Genomic DNA, 26791 nt, shown 5'->3' with positions numbered 1-26791 from the left:
CAGCAGCCTGATTCGGTATGATCTCACCTTCTGCTGGACAGCTGGTTCAGTCTGGTGGAGGAGATGCTCTGGTTCTTCTTGCCGATCTTCATAACCTTGTAGGCCTCCTCTGAGCTGTCCACTTGAACCCAGCGTAGATCTGAAACACGACACACCCATTCATCACCAACCACAGAAGACACAGAGCCAAAGCTCATTAGCCACTCTTGGCTTTCTCATTCCGTTTCACTTTCAAAATAAGCCTCCTGAAACTTTTAGGAAAAGTGTCGACCAGATTTGGCTCAGCAGACCTCTGGGCATGTTCCGTATCTGAGTAAACCCTGAAAATTGTCAAATTTAAACACTGTGATTGAAGAATCCTGGTTCAACCTCCAACCAAAAAGGACAGAGTGGGTGAAGAAGTTAAAAAACCAGCACTTAGCTCTCACACAATAATATCACAAAGGTGTCCCTAAACTGGTCTAGTCTGGGAGCGTGTGCTGGTGCTGCACACTGCCACATCCACCATACAGAAATGTCTTAGGCCCTGCATGGCAACAACCCAGGCAGACAACCGGTCCATCCCCTTTGTCTCCACAGCAACCATCTATCTGCTGCCATTAGGTGAAACGTGGGCATGTTTTTGACCTTCTCCAGCTGCTGAGGTCCTCAACACAGGCACCTGTACACTGGATCATGCACAGAGAAAATGGCCACATGACCAAAATGTCGACGCTGATGCTCCCTCACAATACAAGTGATACCCTTCATCTTGGTGAAAGGCATCAGCATCACCAAACACCTGTGACCTTTGACCTCATGACTCAGTGAGGTCAGTGAGTACCGTGGCCCTGAAAAAAATTCTAGGGGAAACACTGTCATGATGTGACATTTTTATCATTTCACACAGGTCACTTCAGCTGGAGCAATGTCATTAATCCTCAAGTTGCTCTCCGTGCGCACTTCAGTACTTTGCTTAGCAGCATCCTGGCATTAAGAGCAAATGGGAAGCATCAAGGTAAAACTAGATGCTCGCTAACATGGTAATTACATCTGGAGCAAGTGACCACACATTAAAGATGAGAAGATCAGCTTTAAAACACTGATCTTTCAAACACGCCGTAGTTTGCTCAACATTTCATCTGGAAGCCTGAGGATTCACTAAACAAATGCCAACATCCCATTTCTGATGTGGATTTACTTACGCTCGTTTCCATGCTGAACGGGTTTGTGACATCACACAGTGAAAGTGTTACCTTTGATAAAGGAGTTTCCTTTGACATCTTGGGAAAGACGCAGAACGGTTCTCTTGTGGTTCCCACTGGGTACCTGAAGATCATAAAGCAGGAAGAACCCCTCACGTCCGGTGACAACAATAAAGTGTGTCTGCGCTAATTTATCAATTAAGAGAAACTCTCAAAGTTTTCAGTTTTTCAAACGTGATGATTCCAATCATTTGTCTTATTTCACAGAAGCTGGTTTCAAACCAGATGAAATGTTTTCTGTGTTGATTGCCCCTGTTTTGTGACGTCTTTGCGACTGACCTGTTCCAGCAAGTCATGGATGTTGTCGTTGTAAATCTCACAAAAGGAAACCCAGACGGAGAAACGGATATTTGCACTGACACCCAAACAGAAGGAGTCGGCCTCTGAAGTACTGTTCATGCTACCGTCACCGCTAAATGTGGAGGCTGTGTGCGCATACATCCACAAACACACAGACACACATACACGCACGTTACTGCAGGTCAGGATTTGACCTTTCACAGGACGAGGTGTCAAACTGACAGTTGTAAGCACTGAAACAGAATCACTCACCTTCCAGAAGAGCAGATCTACTTGTCAATGAATTTTTATCACTCTGTACAGAAACAGAAACAGATGGATTACACACATGCTAACACACTTAACAGAAGAGACATTTGTGCCCTTAATAAAAAAATAAATATTTGAATTAAATCTGCAATGAAGACAATGACCTCTAACTTTCACATCTGATCTCAGGTCTGGTCTGACCTCTTTCAGCAGCCTGAACAGGTTCTTCTTGCTGGTGATCTCTGCTGCCTGCTGGTCTGGGGTCAGTCTGCTGAAATCTCTGCAGCGCTGAGGCTTCAGGTCACAGCGACTGTACAGGCGCTCACCGATACTATTAAAGATGACAGACAGAGACCTGGGCAGCAGACCAGAGTCGTGATCTGGACCTGAGGGGCATCCACACAGAGGATGATTTTCAGCAGAGAGTTCAGAGCCCACAATTATCAAACTGTGCAGAGAAAAGATTCTGAATGCTGCCACACAAACAAAACTTAATATGTGTCGAAGTACAAAAACTCTGTATTTATCAAACACAACACCAGTTGTACGCACATCAATAAGTATCAGCTGTTGATAAATCCCATATGTTCTAAAGCACATGCTCATCCACCTTCATGGTCATTTGTATTCAGAACAGTGTTGCCACAGTTACTTTGAAAAAGTAATCCAATTACTGATTACTGATTACTCCTTGAAAAAGTAACTTAGTTACTTTACTGATTACTCAATTGTAAAAGTAACTAAGTTCTAAGTTCAGTCGAACCCCGACCTCCTGCCCACGGACCAAGTTTAATGCTGCTATCAACCCACAATGAAAAATAATAGTAACGCACAGTGACATGGAGAAGTAACTTTAATCTGATTACTGATTTGGAAAGATTAACGCGTTAGATTACTCGTTACTAAAAAAAGTGGTCAGATTAGAGTAACGCGTTACTACCGGCATCACTGATTCAGAAAGTAATGGTAAGAGACCAAAGAAAATTAATGTTTGTGAAATGGAACACGAGGTGTTTGTGTGTGGTCACAGCAGAGATGACAAAAATAAATGCAGAGAGCGGCAACGGCAAGTCCACCAGACGTTTTGAGCTCAAGCATTGGCAGCAACCAGTCAGTCATAGGGTCACATGCTGCTTCTTAATTTAGACATCAACATCACTTACGGACATAATTTTAACAAGCTTTAAGAAGCTCACCACAAGAACTAGCATAAAACTTTACAAATATCAGAATAAGTAGTTAATGATTTATGGTTAGAGTTGTCTCAGAATCCGTTGTGCTCCTGTGACATTACAGTGCTGGGGAGGGGGGCTGGAGCCTGTCCCACCAGTCACAGGGCTTGGAGCAGTGTACACTAGCAATGGAGAAACTAAAGCTTTTTGAATCACTGAATCAACATGAAGCAATTGTGTAGAAATGGTCCAGTGTTTTGAAGCATTTCATACAGCTAAATATGGCGACATCTACTGACCGATCTTCAACATAGCATTTGCAAAGCACATTAAAGGGCAAGGTGTCATGAAACAGTGTTTAGTAATAAAAGTTCTATGTGCATCTTGACATTTTTGACTTTTCTTTTAAAGAGTAATAATATACTTGTGTTATATGTACTTGTGTCATAATGTGACTGTGCCATCATAAAATACTGTATGTAAGAGAGTAATAACACACGCCAAAACTCTCCTCCTCTCAAAAAATCCAAGAAATACAGAGATTTTGTCCATTTATGAAGCAAGGCATCGAAGCATAGTGCAGTGACATGTCTGTCTTGAAATAGTGATACTGTGTCGAGCTGCCTGCTTCAAGCAATATGTCATGAGGGTACACCCTGGACAGGACACCACTGTTGCAGGGCCACATATAGACAAACATATTCACACCTGCACGCACACCTATGGACAATTCAAAGTTTCCAATCCACCTTATCTGCATGTCTTTGGATATGGGAGGAAGTCGGAGCACCAGGAGGGAATCCACGCAGACACGGGGCGAACATGCAAACTTCACACAGAAAGGACAGGTGGGACTCAATCCCATGACCTTCTTGCTGTGAGGCAACAGTGCTAACCACTAATCCACTGTGCTGCCAAAAATCTCTACTAATGAAATTTCAGCAGGGAAAATACTGTGCCCTTTTTTATATATATAAAATTGCAGGAGAGAAACTATTTACTTCCTGCTGTGTAACATTGCTGAGGTCAAAAACTGCTGTTTAGTTCACACAAGTGTTTTTGTAGGTTTTGACACCAATGAGGCGACACGTGTGAATTAAGTCCACATAATTACTGACTGTGTGTTTATTAATTCAAGGAAATAAAGAATGTATCTCGATGGCATTGCATGATGTGGCGGCAGCAATGCTTTCTAGTTGCAGTTTCCTTGTTCTATCACTGGATGCTGCGAGTACACAGCCAGAGCTGTGCATATATTTACACGTATTCCTAAATCCAATTTAGTAAATTCCACACTTTGAGTAGAAATGTTTGTAAGCAGTTTAAGCACAAATCTGTGCTTCTGAACCATTGATAAATGAGGGCCCAGTTCTTACTTTAATTGTTTTTTTAAGTACAGTGGTCCCTTGTTTATCGCGGGAGTTACGTTCTAAAAATAACCTGCGATAGGCGAAATCCGCAAAGTAGTCAGCGTTATTTTTTACAATTATTATAGATGTTTTAAGGCTGTAAAACCCCTCACTACACACTTTATACACTTTTCTCAAACAAGCATTAACATTTTCTCACTTTTCTCTCCTATGTAAACACTCTCAAAGTTCAAACCTTGGTAGAAAATAAGTCCAGTATTATAGAATGAAACCAAAGATCAAAACCTGTTTTCAGGCCCAAACATTTGTTTGAGAAATAAAAACAGAGTATTTTCCTATAAATAATTATGATGGCTTTTAGAACTAATGAATTTAATTGTAACAATCAACCTACGAGGTTGGACACATAAGAAATTATTAATAGTGACTCACCAGTATTTCACAGTTCCTCTGATCACGCCTCTTCGTCGTGGCGCCGCTCCGCAGCGTGTTTTTCCACTGAGTGACACCTCGATGCAGGTGTCTTTTTCCGAGTGAAGAACAAGGTTATGGGTAGTTGTTGGCGCTCTTTTTACTTCTGGGCGAGAAAATTCTTACAAGCAGACACGCAGAGCACAATGCGCGTGCTATTTCTTCGCTCACTGCCTCCGGTGTTACCGTTGCGGGACGGATGCGGGACCCGCAAAGAATCCAAGTCATTAAAAAGATACAAACCTCTCTCAGTGGCCACGGAGCTCTGCGGCTGCAGTTACCGAGACCATGCAGTGCTGCGAATTTTTCCACAAGAATTCTATCTTTGTGGGCTGCTGGAGCACTCTGCATCAAAACAGCGAGCGTAGTCTCTGGACCTGTTGTCAGATTTTGGCCGCAACTCCGCACAGCAGACAATGGGGCGGTGTGAGTGGCCCGCTACAGCGCTTACCGAGCCCGCACACTTGGTAAGCGCATCGGAGGCAGTGAGAGCAATCGCGGTGATGCCGACCAGCCTGCCTGATGAGGACGCAGAACACAATGCGCTGTTTAAAAAAAAAAGAAAAGAAAAAAAAAAAAAAAAAAGAAGAAGAAGCATGCAAAATTGCACTAAAAAAATCTGCAAAATTGCAAGGCCGCGAAAGGTGAACCGCGATATAGCGAGGGACCACTGTGCTAATTTTCTCCATCTTGTAACCTACATGTGGGGGCATATGATCTGATGACATTCATTATCACCACTTCAATTTCTGACTTCACACTCATCACCCTGTCAGACATTCACTGAACCTCCAGCACACTCTTAATATACTCTTCTTTTCCAATAACCCTAACACCATTTCTCATTCTGTCCACACCATGATACAACAGTGTGAACCCACCTCCTACGTTCCTGGCCTTACTTCCCTTCTATGTTGTCTCTTGAACACAAAGTATGTCTACCATCCTCCTATCCATCATATCAGCCAACTTTCTCCCTTTACCAGTCAAACTGCCAAAATTTAAGTTTTACATTCGGATTGTGTCTAACCAACGAAGGTGAATGTCTTTCCAGCATTGGTGACTCCGTAGGTGAAGACCAGGCAGTTTCCTCCTTCCAAAACATCTTGGACCAAACCACGAACTGAACCTTCAAACACCTTCCGCTGAGTGGCCTCTGGACCAAACACCTCCACACATAAAAAAAAAAAAAAAAATTAATTAATTAATGAAACCTCAAACATTCTTCATCAAATAATCATTTTGTCAAGAGATTTTTAAACACAATTCTTTGTTTTCTTTAACAAACAATGTTCGCCATTTGATCAGAACTGAAAATCTGAACGACAAAGTAGTCTGAAAATAAAACTGAAAACTGTCAAAAACAGAGGCTTTGAATTTCACTTCTTTTTCCTTGTAATCAACAGGTACAGGGTTCTCACCAGGATTTTTTCACAGCATAGGGGGGAACTTAGCAGGGCAATAATGTTTGTTAAAAGTGCAAGTAAAACATTTTGAAGTTTATAACCCTTTGAAACACTATTTCCTGCATTTTTAGGGCTACTTTGTGTTGCTAAGAAAAAAAAAAAAAAAAAAAAAAAAAAACAAGACCAGAAAGGTCCCCCTATGCTGATTAAATCACAGCATAGGGGATCCAAATCACAGCATAGGGGCCCCCTATGTTCAACTGCGCTGGCGAGAACCCTGAGGTGGGTGCGGTGTTACCTGGGTAAACGTGAACCTTTGTGCCGTCTGTGGGAGGGGCTTCTCACCCTGTCGGTTTGGCTGATATGACCGTGGAGCCTTCAGGACCACAGTGTCAGGTCCCTCAATGGCCACACACTCCTGCAGAGCAACATCACACCTGATGATCAACTTCGCCTGTTTCTCAACATACACTGATTATTCTGTTCAGGTCCAAGCCAATGACGTTTACTTACAACAAAAATCATTTTGCAAATCACATCACTTTAAATTAAATTGTTTCATGCTCTAATGTGATACTCATTGTTTTATTTTTTAACTCATTCATTAATTTCCTATACCCACTTACTCCAATCAAGGGTCATGGAGGGGGGAGAGGGGGGCTGGAGCCTATCCCACCAGTCACTATGTGTCTGTATCACTGATCTGACTATAACACTGGACAGCTCATTGCCCCACACACTCCGTACAAACCGCTGAAGCAAACTGGCGGCCACTCGCAAGTTATGTGGACCGCACATAGACGGCTTATTAGAACGTCAACAATTTCAAGTAATAACTGAGCTGATTCTCTCATTTAATTATTTTTGTTGTCTAGATAATGTAACCTTCATCCCTCCTAATCTATGTCTGCCATGGTTAGTTATTTATTTCCTTTCTTTCTTTTAGTACTTTGACACTTTCTCCCATTATGTTCTGTATCATGAACAAAAATTAACAAGAACAAAATTGGATGGATAACATAAGTCATGATGGATAATATAGCAATGGTGAATTATTTTTTAATAGTTGAGCTGAAAGAATAAAACGCCACTTAATTGGATACAGGAGTTAGTTTTCCCTTGCAATGTTATTTATTACACACAGCTCTATGAGCTTCAACCTATAATTAGCAACTAAGCTCATAGCAACAACGTCCAAAGCTGCAAAACTATGCACAAGTAGACCAAATAAATGTCTTAAAATATTTTGTCCAACACAAAACTCAACATGTGGCTAAACACAAGACACTTAATAATAATAATATTATCTTTGCCTATATGCAGCATTCATATGATTTACATGTAATTAACCAAAATTAAAAAGTCTGTGTTACAAAGTGTACAGCGCATCCAGAAAGTAAAGTACAATGTGAACAAGTTTTTTTTTTTTGTTTTGTTTTTTTTTTGCAAGATTATTAAAAATAAAAAACTAAGAAATCTCATGTACATAAGTGTTCAGAGACTTTGCCATGAAGCTCAAAATTTAGCTCAGGTGCATCTTGTTTCCACTGATCATCCTTGAGATGTTTCTACAGCTTAATTGGAGTCCACCTGGGGTAAATTCAGTTGATTGGACATGATTTGGAAAGGCACACACCTGTCTACATATGAGGTCCCACAGTTGACCAGGGCTAGACATTGGCCACTTTTTGCCACTGGCCCACAAGGCCAGTAGCTTTGAGAAGTTACTGGCCCAACCAAAATTCTACCGGGCCACTATTCTATCTCATTTCCTCAATGGAGCCTCTGCGGGGGCGTGGCGCGAGACAAAAACAAACATGGCGGACTCGCTGAAGTTTGATGACACAGATGTGAAGAAATTTGACTATGCCACTAGGAAAAATGGTAAAATAAATAGAATTTTAAGAATACTTGTAGTGTCCCAAGCAGGCCATCATTTTATAAATTGTACTGGCCCATAGTAGGCCAGCCAAGATATCAAAGGAGTGGCTTTAGGACAACTCTGTGAATGTCCTTGAGTGGCCCAGCCAGAGGCCAGAGCTGAATCCGACTGAACATCTCTGGAGAGCTCTGAAAATAGCTGTGCACCAACGCTTCTCATCCAACCTGATGGAGTTTTAGAGGTGCTGCAAAGACGAATGGGCAAGACTGACCAAAGATAGGTGCACCAAGCTTGTGGCATCCTATTCAAGAAGACTTGAGGTTGTAATTGTTGCCAAAGGTGCATCAACAAGGTATTGAGCAAAGGGTGCGAGTACTTATGTAGATGTGATTTCATATATATATATATATATATATATATATATATATATATATATATATATATATATATATTATCACAAATTTTCAAAATAACTTTTTTCATGTCATCATTATGGGGTGTTGTGAGTAGAATTCTGAAGGGGAAAAATGAATTTACCCTATTTTGGAATGAGGCTGTAACATAAAATGTGGAACAAATGGAGCACTGTGAATACTTTTCAGATGTACTGTAACCTGCAATGATTGACAGCTGATCAAACTGTTGATCAGGTCCTCACTCAGTACTGAGTGTAGCTTCACCTCACAAAATCAATCACAACCACAGGGATACTGTTACCTGTGAGTCTGCACAGTCGTTGTCGGATGACATAAATGGTCGAACCCTGAGAAAAACCTGCAGGTTCTCTGTCTGCAATTCAGCACTAACCTGCAAGAGCAACACACGACAGTAATTGATAGCAACACAGTTCAAAGCTTATTGTACCGTCACATCTGCTGAGCTGCACGTGTGGTCAGATACAGAGAAAACAAACCCACCTGTAGTGGCAGAGCAGAAAAGTCACTCAGTAAATCTCTCTTAATGTCATCCACCTGCACCGGCCTGCGGAGGTCCGGCTTCCCGGCCAAACTCGAGTGCATCATCTGTTACGACAGGCAAACACAAGCTGATCTGGTAAGCACCAGTATTAGTGACAAAATGTGAACAAAACAATTAACATATTAGTAATTCCAATAATCACTTATGAATATGTGCATTGTAACCTATTCCAGAGATTACACAGAGGGCAAAGGTCATATGTCTGGCACTGTATGTGTATACAAAACAAAAAAATAAATAAATCAGTCTTTTAAACTTTGAGATTTCTTTGAACTGTTTAAGTAAAGAAACACTGCACTAGAGTCAGCTAGTGTTTGGGCCTTTGTGGATTAGCATGTTTTTATTACTTCTTTTCCCTGAAACAGTGTTACACCTTTTTGGCACTGTTCACACACCTGTAAATTTTGGGAAGATTTCAGTACTTTATCATTGACCATGTCTGCAGAGATTTTATTTTATTATGGGAAAACGTCATTTTTGTTTTCTTTTTAGAAAATGTAATAAGTATTTTGTGATTAACCTTTTACTACTACAGGCATATATATATATATATATATATATATATATATATATATATATATATATATATATATACGTATTTTTTTTTTCTCATAAGTGTAATTTCAACAACAGAAAACCTCATTTTGTATCTTTCTGTAAAGAGACTGAACAACATGTCAAACTAATTTCTAAATCAAGTAACCAAAAGGCGATAAAAACTGTCACTATATGTACCTCCTTGAATAATTTTGTTTGAGACCCCTGGATTTTTCCTGCTGTTCGTTGTTCTGTTTGTATACTTGTGGTTTCAATAAAGATTCTTAAAAAAAGTTTTCTGTAGTACCAGGATCAGACACTAGGCTGAGCACCAAGTGGTTTCCAAAATCATTACTCAACTATCAACGTATTTCAGTTTGCCATCTGTAGTTTTGACAGTTTTAACTATATTACACTACACCACAAAATTGTTTAATAATTAAATCGATAATTCGTACATCTGTTGTTAGCTTTAGCTACAGTTAGCTCGCTCCTGTAAAGATGCGCGTGCATATGCTTTAATTACAAATCACTAACGTAGCTGTCGCAGCTGTAAAAGCAGTACATGACATACCTTAAACTGACGGTATGCACGGTATTTACTCAATTAAAAAACTTTCTAAACACTCATTTTCCTCACCCTGCCGCGGTTTACTATTTTAAACTCACCCCAGCCAACCAATCACATACCGAGGAACAGTGACGTCATAGTCTTACGATAATCTCGTTATGTCTCGCGGTTATATTTCTTTGAAATCAAATCTCTTATTCTGCAGAGAATCGTTGCTTTTTGTTCGACATATGTCATTTGGATGTTGTTTATCAGGTGTTTATTTTCAATTGAATATAATTGTTGTTTTTCTTGTCTTGAATTTGAGTACAAGTGGTACATTCCAGGGGGCACACCAAAACAATAATAAATTATTTACATACAAACCAGAAATCAAATGTTATAAATACACCGAATTGTGTTAAACTGGGTTACATTTCTTGCTGTTACGAGGGTTTATTTGCAGACTGCCTCATTCTTTCCTCTTAAAGGACTGGGACGGTTAGAAACAGCCGTTTGAACAGCTTATTTTTATAGGGGGAAAAAAATCTCAAAAAGGACTCTCAACTTTCAGAGAAAGTTCCGTACAGTTTTCGGGGGTTTCTGAGCAACACACCCATCAAAAGATGGCACTAATGTGCCTACCAGATCCTTGCTGGTCGACATCAAACACCACAGAAGAAGATGTCGTCATCAATGAGCGTCAGTGGCAATGATGAAGACAGATAAAGCCGATTTGAGGATTATGGATTTAAAACTCTTTGTCAGCGTCAAATTCTGAGTTTAATCGAAAGATTTCAAACTGTTCATTTGAAGTCAGTTACACAGCAGACGAAAGGAAAGGCCACGAAGAAGGAAACAGCTCCGTGGACGGCTACGCGGTTTCCTTGACAACGGAGGGTTTGTTTGTTTATTTTTTTACAAATGGTGTTTTAATCGATGATCCGTTCAATTAATTTCATTCAAACAACATATGACCGTTATTTTATAACTCTGTGTGTCATAATTGTCATTAAAGTCACGAACGATTTTGCTTAAAGAACTTATTCCCCCCTCCTCTACCGCATTGTGACGTCAGCGAGTAAGGCTACGTCATCGCCGTAAAGCAGCGCGACTATAAGAACAGCAGGGAAATATTCTGAAGATTTCTGCGTATATTTAAGTTTTCTAAAAGGCCGTTGTGACGTCGAAGTCCACCGACGTGTTCGATCTGAGCGCAACGTCGAGCGCAGGACGCAAACCCGAGGGCGCACGGCGCAGAGGGCGTGGATTAGTCTCTTTGAACCAATCAGATGGCGGACTTGGTGGGTTACAGGCGTCAGAGGTTTTCTGGAGAGGAAACTGATCTGCTCGTGCGCGAGGTGAAAGCGCGTGAGCAGCTGATTTACGGCACCAGCAACCAGCCACCAAACGTTCACGAGGTCAAGCAGGCTTGGGAGGAAGTGGCAGCGAAAGTGTCCACTGCTTCCGGTATCAGCAGAACAGCCACGCAGTGCCGCAAGCGCTACAATGACGTCAGGAGGCGGGGCAAACAGAAGCTCAGCGCGCACCAGAAGCAGCAGCTGGCAATGCGAGGAGGAGGAGCATCGCCTAAAACAGAAGAGCTCAGCTCACCTGAGGACCTCGCTGACTCCGCCCTCTGTGCTGACATCATGGAGGGCTTTGGGGGGCTGGAGGTGGGCGTTCAAGGTAATAACAATCACAGTAGGGCTGATCAGTGTGATCACGTAATCAGTGATTAACGCATGGGCGTCTCCTCTCTCAGAGAAAACCGAGGAGGACATCAAACCCAGCCTGCGGGAGCTGGGCCCCATCGAAGAGGAAGAGAAGGTGGAAGAAACCCCCAGAGGAGATACAAGCTGTCCAAAACCACGCCGGAACATTATCCGGGCGGAGGATCACCCCTTTCTGGAGATCCAGCAGGCTGGATTCCGCATGTTGGAGAGGGAACTAGGTGGTCTGAGGCGGAGTGTTTGCCACCTGAACGCCCGGCTGAGCCGCATTGAGATGATGCTGCGGCCGCTCGGACAGCTGGCCGAGGCGGTGGAGCGCCTTGTTCCTGCAGCATCTTCTTCTTCTTCTCCTCCTCCTCCTCCGAGCACCCGAATGTCTCCATATCCCATCAGACGCAGACAGAACCCAGCGGCTCCTGGATCCTCCCGCGGCCAAAGAAAACCACACAGTTTACAAATTTTGTATTTCTAGTCATGTTTTTATTTTTATTTGTAATTTACTTAATTTTAATTGTTAAAAATGCTTTTGGGGTATGAATGAATTGATCCACTGTCTCAATAAACATGAACCAAAGCCTTGTGATTGTGTCAATTAAATTTGTCAAAATTCACAGAAGGAAACTAAAGACATCTGTTGAGGATGCCCCCTGGTGGTCCTTCTTGGGAGTTGTTACAGGCATGTCCAATTGGGAGGAGTCCTGGGGAAAATCCCAGGACACACTGGAGGGATTACATCTCCCAGCTGGCTTGGAACAACTTGGGAACCTCCAGGAAGTGTTGGAAGACTTGGCTGAGGGTAGGGAAGTGTGGGAGGAGCTGCTTGGGCTACTGTCAAGTTAGTTTTGGAAGTACATAACTTGCCTGTGGAAGGCCTGTCTGAATAACATCATGTATAAATGGCAGAAAAACCACATTTGACTTTAGACAAAATTTTCAGTTGTCTGGGATGAGGTCGATCAGTAATTGGCACACTGTCCTGTTCAGAAGGTCATTGTTTTACTCCTGCTCACCCAGCAGTAGAACGAGTACTTGATCAGTAGTTGGGGAAGGTATAAGTTGGCGAGGAAAGGAACTGTCCACCTTACCTCATCAGGCTGTGGCCAGCGCATGTTCGACCCTCTGTACTGAGTCTGGGACTCTTGACCATTAACAGTGCAGTCGTTTTCTGCTGCCTCGAGAGCGATGCGCAAACGCCACTTTTGGTGGTTAAGCAGCACGGGTATCAAGCTGGAATCCAGCGATGCCACGTGGGATGTATGGAGCTCTGCCAAGTTTGTGTGCAGTGTGTGCTCTGTTCCTTTGCTGGAAGCAGCAGACTGTCATGCATGACACTCCATATTTTTTCTGCAAAGAACATTAGCAACAAGAACATCAGACAAAACCAGCAGCAAAAGGATAACTTCTGCAGCATATTTCAATCACGCGAGTTAAATATTAACAAGTGTCACATTATTTTTGTCACCCATATGAGAAGAGTAATATGCAGCACTGGAAGTGCAGTGCTTTTATTGGCTGTAGTTTCCTGATCTTAGATCATTTTTGTTCGATTTTGTGTCTTCACACCTTTAACACAGCTGCTGCACCTGTTGACCAGCGTGGCTATAATGTCGTCTGGACCTGAGTTGACCAGTGACGCCGGGAAGTGGCTGGATGCGCACTATGACCCGGTGGCCGGCCTCTACACCTTCTCGTCTTGCATGGACCTGGCTGACCTGAGTGGTGACGGTGATAGCAGACTGGTGGTGGGTGACCTGGGCACCGGCTCATCCTGCATGAAGCTGAAGGTGTACCGCGGCACAGCGCTGATGAGCGAGAACACGCTGCTCGACCTGCCCTCTGGTCTGGTGGCCTTCCTCATGGACTTGCACGAGCCACGGATCCCCGCCATCGCGGTGGCATCTGGACCCTGTGTCTATGTGTACAAAAATCTCAGACCGTACTTCAAGTTCACTCTGCCTGGCCTGGAGGTCAACGCCCTGGAACAGGTGTGTTTGTGACCCATGATGCATTTTAGGACAAACAGCAGTCTGTTGATTCTGTCTGTCTGAGCAGGACATGATCATCTGATCCTACATTTGAATGCTAGTGAGAATTAGGGACACAATAGAGAGGAAACTCTTTATTCTGTTGCACCGGAGCTTGATCAGTATCAGGAAACATCAGTCCAGGATCAAGACGTAACATCTTTCAACAGTCTAAAAACTCCTGACTTTAAAAAGTTAGAAGTTTAAAATTCTTCGCCCAGTTTGTGTCACTAACTCCAGGAGAACTGTGTACAGTTGGACACGACCTTAACCAGGGTCCAGTCAGCTAGTGTGTCATGTCATAAAGGGTTCAGTGCTCAAGACCAGAAATGATTGTTCATCCCAGCCATGAAAATTTTTCCAGATGTAACACCTGTGACATTATGTTCTCTGTGTTTAGGATGTGTGGCAGCAGGTGAAGGAGGGTCAGATTGACCCTTTGACCATGAAAGAGATGCTGGAGGGCATCAGGGAGAAGGCCGACATCCCCCTATCTGTCCGCTCACTAAGGTTCCTGTCTCTAGAACCATGTGACATGGAGGAATTTGTCCACCTTCACAAACAGCAGCCAATCAAACGACAGGTAGATCTCAGAACACCCCTCCTAACCACGTGCAGACACAGACTGATCCTCTTCTGCTTTCAGACCATTATCACCTGCATCAGCACCCTGAAAAAGAGCACTGCGGACGAGGATGGCGTCAGCTGCCTGGTGATCGGGACTGAGAGTAACAATGTCTACGTGCTCGACCCCGAGGCCTTCATCATCCTCCATAAGGTCACACGGGACACATCACCTCCACTGTACTTTCAAAGTGAATGCCCCCCTAGTTGCTGGCTGCAGTATGAACATCCACTGCAAAATATAGCCATCTATTGCAACCTTTTCCACAAGTCCATGAAACTCAGGCCCCTAGTCTTTGAAGTATGTGAAACATTGGATGAAACAATTAAAAAAAAAAGATTGTCTCAAAGATTGACATCTTTGTCTGTCTCTTTTTGCCATCTCTGTGTGGTCACATGAGGACGGGCCCCTAGTCTACCTGAATGGTTGCTAATTGGGGCTCAGGGTTTGTCTGTAGGGTTCAGCACCAAAGCATGCTCCTAGACCTGACCTGATCTGACTTGACCCCTGTCTTTAGGAGCCCGGGGATGAACACAAGGACATTTTCTTATAATTCATTGAAATCAGTGATTAAGAAACATAAAGAGTGTGACACAGTACAAAGTCTCTCGGGTGCAGACTATCTTCAAAAACTCAGCTGGTGTGCAGGAAGCTGTTGAGAAAAGCCACCAGGGCACCTATGACCATTCCGAAGGAGTTACAGGCTTCAGTGGCTGTGACTGGGCAGACTTTTGTTGCATCTTCAGTCACAGCTTTATGGTTAAGTAGAACATAAGTAGACTTTGGTAAAAAGAAATCTTCTTTTTAATAATGAGTATCTATGAAGAGGAATTCATATTTAACAGCGTACAACAGTAAATAACAAGCAAAGATCAAGTTATGTAAAATCCTTGAGGCCATGATGGCTCAGGTGCATCCTGTGAAGATTGTCCCAGAGACTGGGAGCTAATGATCCAAGACCGTGGACTCAGCACACAGAGCGGCAGTTTAAATCTCCAACAGCAGGATTTTGTACTGTAACAATCACACATCCACACACTGGTCCTGCATGCACACCGTAGAACCACCCTGAGGCATAGATGGCAACCAGCCAGACAGACAACCGGTCCATCCCTACCTCCCCATGTAACCATCTACCTGCTACAGCCAGGTCAAACATGGCCATACCTTTGACCGTCTCCACCCACTGGGGTCCTCAACACTGAGGCACCTACGTCCTGGATCATGTCCAGAGAAACACACCACATGGACAAAATGTTCAAAACGATACAAGTGATGGGATGGAACACATAACATTGCTCATTTTGTCAGCACACCTGTAGCGTCCATCTTTTTACTGTCTCTACTTTTGACTCTTTGATTCATACAGATGATGCTGCCGACTACTCCCACCATGATGGATGTAACGGGTCAGTTTGATGTGGAGTTTCGCATCACAGTGGCGTGTCGTGACAGCAACATCTACATTCTGCGCAGGTAAGTTGGCAAGATTATTCAGTGGGTAACATTTCTTAGAATGCCTTTCAGTAACAGTAGTGTGAGAGTGTTATGTATAGAGTGTTTTGTATCAAACAGCAGATTAATGATGAGCTCTTCTTCCTTGAGCCTTATAGGTTCTGCAGCATGAAAGAAGTGCTGCACATGTTAATTTGTGACTCTAAAACTGACCATATGGTTATGAATGAGAGTAGTTGGAGAAGAGATCTGTTCAGGGTTTATGCCACAGACTGATGGAACCTGGATCATGTCCAGAGGGAAACAGACCACATGGCCAGAATGTCATGGTTGATGTTGCTTCACAATGTCAGTGATCCTCCACATCTGAGTCTCACTAAATAACCGTTCATTTAACACAAAGTTATTCCAGTGGCACCCAAGGATCCTCCAAAGAGACCTGGTACCAAAGACATCCAGTCCTCACCTTAGCTCACTGGTTAGAGTCCAAGTCTGACAAACATACAGTAAGACAGAAAGCGCCAGGACCATAAAGATTTGGACCTTTGTTCTCCTGCAAATATATCAGCATCACCAAACACCTCTGATCTTCGACCTTCTGACACCAAATGACAGAGGTCTTCAACTGATTCCAGAAAGGGCCAAGAGGGTGCAGATTTTCTTTACAACCACTCACTCCACCAGGTGATTTCACTGACTAACATCACTTTGAGCAGATGGAATCAGTTAATCAGTGAAATCACCTGGTGGAGAGGGTGGTTGCAAAGAAAACCTGCATCCCTCAGACCTTTCTGGAATGAGTTGAAGACCTCTGCCATAAGATCTTCCCAGACATTTTTGAATCTCAAAGGCCGATGACCTTTCTAACACATCATGGAGATAGGTTTCTCCGTGAAGGCGCCACAGGTTGGCACAGGTTCTTGAACATGAGCAGTGTTGTCCATTTATCATTTCACTGATGTCTCACCTCCAGAAAGTAAAATGTGAGCATGGAAATAAAAAACATGGCTAATGCCACCACATACCCAACATAAAGTAGATCCAAAAATCGTACTTCATTTGAAACAAGTAAATCAGTGCCTGGTTTATTTATTTATTTATTTTTCTTTCTGGTTTTGGATTTAGAGACAGATGTGGCAGATCTTGGTTTGAAGCCTGTTCTTGTCCTTTAGAGAATCGGAGAAGCCCAAGTACTGCATTGAGCTGTCGTCTCACCCGATGGGTCTGGTGAGGATCGGGAAGAACGTGGTGGTCGGCTGCACCGATGAGAGTCTGCAGGGCTTCACGCAGAAGGTAAACCAGCCATCACAATGCTGAGTAACCCTGACCCCAACCCTGAACTTAAAGGTTGTGGAGAATAATAGACACAAACAGAACCATAAAGGTTGTGTCTTAGTGAAGACTAAATATCTGATGCTACTTCAAGTCAAGCAAGTCTCTGAGGCCTTATGACTGGTCTGTTGGTGCTTCTGGAAACTAAGCACTTTGGACTTTGGAGATTATGGTTCCAGATGAGTGAATACTCAGCAGCAAATAGGAGGCTTTCACAGGATTAGCAAAACTGCCCAGAGAATCATCAGCTGTGCCTTCTGACCTCATCTGCTGTCTCAGCAAAGACAAAATCTTCATTCTGGATGTCACTTGCTTGATGCATCGTTCTCTGGCTGATGCTATAGAACCATTAGAGCACCAGACCCAGAGACCTCTTCTGTCCCAGGACCATAAACACACATAGTAGTGGACATACTTTTGCAGACCCCCTGGCTAAAAATATTCAAATTCACTTTTTCCTGATGGCAAATTTTAAAGGATTATTAACCAACTGCGAGGTATGTACGGGAAAATATCAGACCGATGTGTTGTCAGTACGAACCGAGCGTTAGCAAGGTCTGTGTAAAAAACATGAAAGTCTGATATCCCCATACAGACCAAGCAAGCGAGGTTAATAATTTGTTTATTATATTGATATTATACATATAAAAACGCAAACTTACATTATCACCTGCATATGAAAGCTGCTGACAGCTCGTAGTCCAACCTGTTCGCTTGACCTCCATGAAGAACTTGCTAACAAGTGGTCCAGATGTTAGCTAGTAAGCTTTCAATCTGTGTTTTTCAGATGCTGTTTAGATATTTATGGAGTATGTTTATGTCTGACTTGGATTTTCTTATCATGTTTTTTGCTTCCTGGTTAGTAAAGAAAATACACGCTATGGACTGATTGTCATGGTAACCATTCTGGATATGGAAAAATATCCAACAGGTAATCAGCCAATCAGAGCGCGCGTAGTGTCGCAGCCATATAATAATTCATTTTATCAAACAATATCTGTGTTAAATACAATTTCTATCAAATTTCAGTGTAAAATTATTTTAAAAAATAACTTTCTTTTCCCCACAGTTTTTATTCACCATGTCAGATTTTTAGTGGATGCTGAGAAGATTAAACTTCTGAATGAAAAACTGGCAGAATTTGGGGTTAATTTTGGTATCATTGGTTGTGTTTAAGGGTCCGTCTGAAGATGAAGTGGCTCGTTGTTTTTAAGTGAAGGGGAAAAAATATGTTGAATGAAGCGAACCTGAAACAACATTTTGGATCTCCAGAAGTCTGGTTCTTCCTCTGAAACCACCTTGAAAAGATTCATGGTACAATGAGTAACTGTTCAGTCTCTTACACAAAAAACTAAGCTTGGAACCATACAAATGTTACCTCATGGAGGAAGGAGACCCAAATTAACACCTGGAATCAATTAACTTTTTCCTCTGAAGGTCAGGGAATGAGGAGTTAGATAGAAGTGTGGAGATGCTCCATCACTACCAGTGATGAAAACATTGATCCAAAACTGACATTAAAAACAAGCTCTGCATTTGACCTTTAGAACAAAAGGTTGTTAGTTCCTGGGTGTTGTTAATGTGGGCCTCCTTCCTCAGTGATGTAAAGTCTGTATTGTTCTAAGATTCTTATATTTTTCTATACTAAACTGTACAGTTGCTTGTGGTACCATTAATTATTTTCAGATGGTTTCTAAGGAGGAACAAGACTTGTGGAAATGCAGAATTGTGCTCTGGAACCCTTGGCTTGACCCTTGGCTTTTTTTTTTTACCTGATCGTAAAATCATCCCACTTTCTTCTGTTTCCTGATTCTGTTCTGCACAATGAAAAAAAAAAAAAGGTTTCCCATTCATTTCCAAGGTTCTCCCCAGGATTTTTAATGAACAGATATAAATAAATGTGACTGTAGATCAAAGCAATCGACACACTGTGACCCGCAGCTGCACCTGTGTAAAGGAAAACTGATCGTGTGACTTTTGTGTTTTCAGGGGAAGAAGCTGTGGAAGTCCAGCCTCCCTGCTCCCATCACCACCATGGCTGCCATGAATCTCCCCACTCGGGGCTTCCAGGGAGTCCTGGTAAGTCTGGCTAACAGTGAGGTCCACCTCTATCGAGAGAAAAACCTCCTCAGTATCATCAGGACACCTGATGTGATTACCACCATCTGCTTCGGCCGCTACGGCCGTGAGGATGGAACCCTGATCATGACCACAAAGGCAGGAGGTCTTCTGGTGAAGATCCTGAAGAGGACTGCTACCTTTGATGACAAAGACAGTGCATCCGGCCCGCCCTCGGCTCAGAACATCCGCCTCAATGTGCCTAAGAAAACAAAGCTGTATGTGGACCAAACATTGAGGGAGCGTGAGAATGGCCTGGTCATGCACCGCACCTTTCAGATGGACCTGAGTCGGCTGCGTCTGGCAGCTGCCAAAGCCTACATCAAAGCTTTGGAGTCCAGCCTGACGCCAGTATCTGCCAGCCTGACCGAACCGCTCAGGATGAACGCTGTGGTCCAGGGCCTGGGACCGTCCTTCAAGCTTACTTTGAACATCCAAAACACGGCAGCATGTCGATCCATCATGAACCTGGCTGTTAGCTTCCTGTATGATGAGAGCTTGTACCATATGAGGAACCCATACATGAGAATCCCCCTGCTGGTACCGGGACTGATATACCCTGTTGAGACCTTTGTGGAATGCACAAGTGACAAAGGAATCTCGGATATCATCAAAGTGTTCGTCCTACATGATGGGAGGAGCACCCCCTTGCTGACGGCGCACATCAACATGCCCGTCAGTGAAGGTCTGGCCCTGAACTGAGATCAGGCCCTGAAAAGCAACATCTTATATAATATTGTGACAAAGAGGCACCGAGTGTCATATCCAGGGAACATTTAGGACATCGTGAAGGACATCATGAGTGTGGGTTTGATTAAGACTTGAAGATACAGCAAAATAAAAGGTTTGAGTTTAGCGTTTTTAGTAGATACGTAGATGGATCTTTTGTGTTATTGCAGATTATACTGTACATTGAAACTTTTCTGGAGCAACCCAGTTTGGAGCATTAAAAAGACTAAGATAAATAAAATTAATGTAAAATATATACATGCAAACCCACACAGCCCAAGCACATGCCCACGCCCACTACTTAATGGATTTTCACCACACATTGGTGTTGGGCCTTGAAAGACTCCATTAGATTTTGGAGGTGATCTGGATCCGATGTTAAAGACCAAACGGTCCCCCCCTGTAATAATCGGTCCGCCCTGCCTTCCCTGCACATGCATCATTAACCGTGGTTCACTGATTATCACCTTGTTTCTGCTTCAAACTGCACTCCAGTCATCATCTATCTCAGCGACAGATAACTGAAGCTTCCGTACAACAATCATTTCCACATAAATTCAGCATTATTTCATCATAAAAGACAGATGAAGCGATCAGAGCGCTGCGGCTGAAGAGCTGCTGGTGCTGCGTTCACTGTGCCTCCGTCATTTCAAAGCATCAGTAGCGACTCGCTGATTATTGCCTCGTTTCTGCTTAAAACGGCCTCATTTCTGCTTAAAACTGACTTTAGAACAATTTAAGAGGTTTTACTTTGTCATCTGATGGTTAATAATCACATTATTCCCTTTGATCGCTTTGGGTGTAGAGCCTCCGTCTCAGATGAGCTGCTGTGGTCCCAAATGACGCATGCACAGTGAAAGCAGGGTGGCCCGATTTTTAGGGGGGGGACCGTTCACTCTGTGACACCGGATCAGATTCTGGATGAGGATTTCATTTTGTGGACTTTAAAGGATTACATCAAAACTACTTCATGGATACAACATTGAGATGTAAAACCAAGATCAGGAAGACACTATTTTGTTTCAGTTTGTGAATTAAATCTCAGATTGCAACATCTTGATCAGTCCATTCTGGATCAGTATGCGATTATTGCATTGTGTTGTGGAATCTGGATCCAGGTAAAGTTTGGGTCACGATGTGAATCACATATCTTTTATTCGGAGTCCTCATCAACCCTTGGTGGATGTCAGAAATCTCGGATTGCTTTTGTTCAGTATGTTCTCTACATTGCAGCAGATTAAATGTCACTCTTTATCACTCTAATTGTTGCTTTATAAATAAACTGGGATTAAATCTTAGAACTACCTCCATGTACTAAAGTTTGCAGCAAAACAGAATGATTTGAATGTAATTTGCCTTTATGTAACATTGTGTGAGTTACATAAAGAGACCAAAAAGCTTTTTCTGTAATGTTCTTACTCGCCCTTTTTTGAAAAAGGTTACTGGTTTAGGATGAACAGCAGGTCAAAGTTAATTTGTGGGTGGAAACATAGACTTAGCAAAAACAGGTCTAGAGGTTAAAACTGTCGGCTTGAGACCAAAGGATCCTTGGTTCAAATCCACGTCAGACCATAAAAATCCCAAAGGGCCCTTGGGCAAAGTCGTTAATCCCCAAGTTGCTCCCAGTGTGCAGTTGGACACCTTGCATGGCAGCACGCTTACATCAGTGTGTGAGTGTTGTGAGTGTATGTGAATGGGTGAATGTGAGACATGACTTTGAGCAAGTCAGCTCTGTATTAAATGATTCCATTGACCATATATCTACAGATTTAGTCAGAAGCAGGTGGACTTCAAGTGCCAAAAAAAAGGATTTGTATCAGGTACTAAAGTCTTTTGCTGTTTGCTTCAACCTGTCTGTAATGTGAAGTGCCCTTGAACAAAAACTGGTCCCAGTGTGCAGTGGAACAGTTAGTTTCTGATCAGTGGTATCAGAAAAGCTGACAGTCAGAGCAGAGACTCAGGGTTTCAACAGCAGATTAACAGGAATCTGTGTTTTCTGATGTCACTGAATCAGCGGTAAGAGAGTTATCAGGAACACAAATGAGGATGATCTGAAAGACAACGTCCAAGAACGTTGGTCCTTTGTTTTTCAGATAAAGTCTCATCCTGAGGGGTTGGATCTGTCTTCACTGTCCTGGTCTGACTGACACTATGTCCAGTGGGTCAGAACAGTGTTTCTCAGATCGCTTCACAGACTGAAGAAGCACTTGGAAGTGTGGTGAATCATCATGAAGACCTTTTGCTTTGTCATAAAGGACAGTGGTCAATTAAAAAAACACACACACAACCCACCACCTCTGGCAGCCAATGGCAGGATAAACGGCTCATTTTCAACCACTGAACAAAACTTCTTCAGGCCAAATTAAAAACTTTTACATTCATGACCTCAAAGCTCCTGTGCCTGGACTTTACCTTAACGTGACAGCAACAGAATCAGTCCGGAGGTGAAGACTGAAGCTCAGCAAAGCTTCTTTTGATACAATTACTCTTGATGCAGACCAGATAGGTCACGCCCACACGCCACCTGGCTGGTTGCTGGTTGGGACCTTATGTAGGGGTTTTTTTTGGGGGGTGGGGGTGTCCTTTTCTCAATAACTAGTAAGCAATAGTGAACATGGTTTTGACAGTATGATGGATTCAGGCTCAGATCCACATGCTTTGCACTGAAAGGCCTGGTGGAGGAATACGTTCTGTGTCTGCTCTCTAGGTTGTCTTGATTGACACACTACATTAAACACTCTGCCACCTCATTCCCTTCACACAGCAGAAGTCAGGTCAGGGACCATGTGCTAGTCCAGCAATTCACCACATCCACCACACCATAGAATGACCCAGGACCTGGAAGGCAACCACCAAAACAGACAACTGGCCCATCCCTACCTCTTCAAAGTAACCATCTACCTGCTGCATCCAGATGAAACGTGGTCATGTCCTTGGTCTTCTCCATCCTCTGTGGTCCTCAACACTAAGGCACCTGTGTACTAGATTATGTCCAGAGAAACACACCATATGTACAAAATGTGGTGGCTGATGTTCCCTCACAATGCCAGAAATACTCATCTGAGTCTCACTAAGTAACAGTTCATTTGACTCGAAGTCTGCAGCAAGACCCAGAGAGCCTCCAAAAAGACCTTGTACTAAAGACATCCAGTCATCACCTAAGGTACCTCATTCAAGTACAAGTCTCACAGCCATTCACCCTATTGAGATATCCCATAATCCCTTGCACACCAGAGAGGTGCTGCAACCAAAACATTATGGAGAAACCACATGACGACAGTTGCAACTGAACAGTGTACTACCAAAATGCAAATATGTATGCATGAGAGACTGCATGCATGATGTTGAACTCAACTTGTAAACTTGTAATAGCTCTTTATGTTAAAGAGAGGTAGCAAGTGGACATAACTAAATACAGCTGCAGTGATGTATTCAAATCAATAAAATGACAAGGGTGCCCAAATTTATGCACCTTCTCATTTTTGTTTAAATAATTATTGCACTCTTTCTGTAAATACTAGAAACTTCATTTCACTTCTCAAATATCAGTGTGTTCGTCTGCTGTATGATATATTTAACTGAAATTTCTGATCCAAACAACCAAGGATTTATAAAAGAAAATCATGAAAATTATCAGGGGTGCCCAAACCTTTGCATACAACTGTATAAAAAGGAATCCAACAGATTTCAAAAATGAACAACAGCAACATAAAATGAGGACCTTTGACCCATGTAGGAGATAAAACAAACACTTTCCTCTTTTGTTTGTTTTTTGCACTTTTAATTTGTTTCGTAATGTTGTATTTTCACTTCTGTTACTGTCAGGGTTTTCTTCAGATAAAGTGCTGGAACAAGACGTCTGAATGTGGACATGAAATAATTAGAATCAGTTCATCTCTGCTGCTAATAAAAACAAAGCTGCAGCCTATAAAAACCATGTCTGTCTGCGCAAACTGCACAAAGTGTTGGGAAAGTGTAGGAACACGGACCCACAACAGGGGGCGCAAATGAACGGACAATGGAATAGGTCAAATAACAACACTTTACTGTTGCGAACGTGCACAACAAAAACAACAAATAACAATGGACAAAGTTCAATTCACAAAGGTGTCGTGTGGGCAGGCTCGAAGATAGGAGACGCCTCTCCAAAGTAGAACCGGAACCACACGGTTTCCTCCGCCACAGGACCCCGGGAATACTGGAGCCGCCAAGTTCCGAACTCCCAGGTGGCCACTGCCTCCGCGTGTCGGACCTGGTACTGCTGGCGAGGAACAAGAACACAATTAAACGTGGGCGCGTTTGCACCCAGCAACCTGCACGGCAGGGAAGCTACCTCCACCTCTCGTTGGAGAAAAAAGTCTGCAATCACTCACAAAAATCACAAAGGTTACTGTCAAGCAGTCAGCTGAGATTATTACCTTCCAGGTAGAACGATATCTCGGCGTTGAGGTGGAGATGCCGTCCTGCTGATATACCCCAGTGATAATTGCCGTCAGCTGTCTCAGGTGATGGGTGACAGCTGTTACCGAGGCAGCTCCTGTGGGGCGGCGGCGCCCTCTGGTGCCTGGAGCCCGCACTCCAGGCAGGGCGCCCTCTGGTGGTGGTGGGCCAACAGTACCTCCTCTTCAGCGGCCCACACAACACAAAGTCCTCATCTGCATCAAAATGAGCAAAGAAATTGTGCTGATCGCAGCTCTGCTCGGTAAGAAACATTTACACTTTTCTTCTTTTCTCACACACAAGAACAACAAGAATAATAGGAACAGATAAAATCAAAACAAATACATCTAAAAAACAAAATTCTGTTCAAATCATTTCCAACTGTGAAGGATTTTTTATGATTTGTTCATCAGATCTTTTCCAGCAGATGCATTCTCAATAAAAACAATAAAAAAGCATCAATTAGCACCTCAGCATGCATTTATTTGTAATATATCAATCAACTGATCTATAATCACTGTATACAGCATGAAAACAAATTAAAAACATATTTGTACTAAAAAAAACTAAAAGTTATTTAATACTTGAACATTTATAGATTTTATAAGATTAGTGACATATCTTACTAAGAGATGTTTTCTTTTCCATAAAGCTGTTTGTTGTCATTACAATATTCAATTTAAAATCAAAAGATTATATACATATTAGTGTGACAGTAATTCTATAAATATTTAACTTTGGTAAACTGCTCAGAGAGCTAGCTCACAGTGATGCTCGGCTAGGCCTAGGCCTAGCTAGCAGTTAGCCTAGCCTAGTTTGAGCAGCTAGCTAGAGCTAGCATTATTGATCCAAAAGAGCTGCTCTCTTCAAAGTATGAGTGCTTCTCGCTCACTGTGATGTACCGTTAAATGTACGAGGTAAGTGTTAAATGAGGGCTAGCGAACATAATAAATAAAATAATAAACATAAATAACGATTATATCATATTTATATGTCTTCCTGCCTGTCTGTCTTTCTGTCTCCAGCTGTCCTGTGCGTGTCAAGTTCGGGCAGCTCTGCAGTGGAAACCCAAATAACGACAGGAGAACACATGACAAATGGGGTATGGGACAATATAAAGCCAAAGGGTAAGACCATACACGTCTCAGTGTTTCCACACAGTCTGTCCATGTGAAGGTGCAAATATTCTGTAACGGGACTGGGATCAAATTGGATTCCTGCTACTGCAGAGAATTTGGTAACCTCCAAAACACGAATCTGCTGCAATTCGTGAATTATCCGCAAACCAGAGTCTTGGTCCTCAGTTCGAGCAATCCAGTATTTGAATCCCACCGGCGACCAGGCCACAAACATAGGTCCAGCGGTCACAAACTGCCGTTGTTGGCAGGATGTGGCACTTGACTGGGTAGTCACAGATCATGCTTAAATGCACCTGTGACTTTGGGACAAAGTCAAAAATGGTGGGGAGATATATAGCAAGGTGATGTCCAGATTGAAAAGATGTTCCTGCTAGCTTGAATAGCGGGGAATTCCCCCTTTGGCTGACCTGGTAGAGTCTTGGTCTTCAGTTCAAGCAATCCGGTGTTCGAATCCCACCGCCATCCCGGCCACAAAGATAGGCCCTATATATATATATATATATATATATATATATGAAATTCTTATTAATTATACATTGTCCTATGTAGAATTTGTACGCTTTCAATCAAGCCCCTCTATTATGTCACATGATCATTTCTCAAAGACCACAGTGGAAGGAACAGACAAAAACAGCATTTTCAGTTTTAGCAGTGGTTATTTCTTGCAAGCTTTTACATAATAAATGAGAAACATGTTATATTTATCCAGAAACGAAGCGGTTTTGGTGCACCAGAGAAAGCAGCGGGTGATGTCACGGTGCCACTCTACTATGATTGGCTGTCCCCCCCCCAAAAAAAAAGAGTTGCATGATTCATAGCATAAAAATAGGAAACAGAATGTGACTTTTTAACCCTCATAAAATACGTACCTCTTAGAATAGGTCAAGGTTAGCCATCTTTGAACTTGTCCAAAGTCTGTGTCCCAAGAATGTTCCCTGTGAATTTGAGGACCCTGGCAGTCATAGGACTGGACTTATGGTGAGCACGGACAGACGGACAGTCTGACGTAAAGACTTCACAATTCACGGTGGCCACAT

General features: G+C 42.7%; 4 protein-coding genes across 4 annotated transcripts in view; 3 read left to right on the top strand and 1 right to left on the bottom strand.

Annotated features, from left to right (window-relative positions):
- Nucleotides 1-10245, bottom strand: part of kif20bb (kinesin family member 20Bb) — a 33368-nt gene extending 23123 nt beyond the window's left edge. Inside the window, exons 1-10 of the mRNA XM_034194731.1 lie at nt 10184-10245; nt 9012-9116; nt 8812-8901; nt 6511-6630; nt 5837-5975; nt 1995-2179; nt 1797-1839; nt 1524-1669; nt 1236-1308; nt 28-139 (exon numbers count right to left, since the gene is read on the bottom strand). Of these exons, the coding sequence (XP_034050622.1) occupies nt 28-139; nt 1236-1308; nt 1524-1669; nt 1797-1839; nt 1995-2179; nt 5837-5975; nt 6511-6630; nt 8812-8901; nt 9012-9116 (1013 nt within the window). The 5' untranslated portion in view covers nt 10184-10245. The remainder of the gene's footprint in view (nt 1-27; nt 140-1235; nt 1309-1523; nt 1670-1796; nt 1840-1994; nt 2180-5836; nt 5976-6510; nt 6631-8811; nt 8902-9011; nt 9117-10183) is intronic.
- A 568-nt stretch (nt 10246-10813) lies between these two features.
- Nucleotides 10814-20579, top strand: bbs1 (Bardet-Biedl syndrome 1). Its single transcript, XM_034194048.1, has 7 exons — nt 10814-11059; nt 13467-13877; nt 14317-14499; nt 14563-14694; nt 15911-16017; nt 17169-17289; nt 19318-20579. The coding sequence occupies exons 2-7, from the start codon at nt 13497-13499 to the stop codon at nt 20146-20148; spliced, it is 1755 nt and encodes a 584-aa protein (XP_034049939.1). The 5' UTR covers nt 10814-11059; nt 13467-13496; the 3' UTR covers nt 20149-20579.
- On the top strand, nt 11057-13432 carry LOC117531042 (myb-related transcription factor, partner of profilin-like). Its single transcript, XM_034194049.1, has 2 exons — nt 11057-11848; nt 11925-13432. Exons 1-2 carry the CDS (start codon nt 11452-11454, stop codon nt 12362-12364), a joined length of 837 nt encoding a protein of 278 aa, XP_034049940.1. The 5' UTR covers nt 11057-11451; the 3' UTR covers nt 12365-13432.
- A 4242-nt stretch (nt 20580-24821) lies between the features above and the next one.
- LOC117531248 (leukocyte cell-derived chemotaxin-2-like) overlaps nt 24822-26791 on the top strand; it is a 31879-nt gene continuing 29909 nt past the window's right edge. The window contains exon 1 of the mRNA XM_034194262.1: nt 24822-24877. Coding sequence (XP_034050153.1) covers nt 24841-24877 — 37 coding nt within the window. The 5' untranslated portion in view covers nt 24822-24840. The remainder of the gene's footprint in view (nt 24878-26791) is intronic.

Source organism: Thalassophryne amazonica, chromosome 18 (assembly GCF_902500255.1).
Source record: "Thalassophryne amazonica chromosome 18, fThaAma1.1, whole genome shotgun sequence".
Lineage (NCBI taxonomy): Eukaryota > Metazoa > Chordata > Actinopteri > Batrachoidiformes > Batrachoididae > Thalassophryne > Thalassophryne amazonica.
This window is presented reverse-complemented; position numbering and strand designations above follow the sequence as displayed.

Bases quoted from the DNA above. Each gene is read 5' to 3' on its own strand.
- LOC117531042 (XM_034194049.1), top strand. From the start codon at position 11,452: ATGGCGGACTTGGTGGGTTACAGGCGTCAGAGGTTTTCTGGAGAGGAA. The intron at 11,849-11,924 runs GTAATAACAATC...CTCCTCTCTCAG, and splicing joins GCTGGAGGTGGGCGTTCAAG to AGAAAACCGAGGAGGACATC.
- bbs1 (XM_034194048.1), top strand. From the start codon at position 13,497: ATGTCGTCTGGACCTGAGTTGACCAGTGACGCCGGGAAGTGGCTGGAT. The intron at 14,500-14,562 runs GTAGATCTCAGA...TTCTGCTTTCAG, and splicing joins AGCAGCCAATCAAACGACAG to ACCATTATCACCTGCATCAG. The intron at 17,290-19,317 runs GTAAACCAGCCA...TTGTGTTTTCAG, and splicing joins TGCAGGGCTTCACGCAGAAG to GGGAAGAAGCTGTGGAAGTC.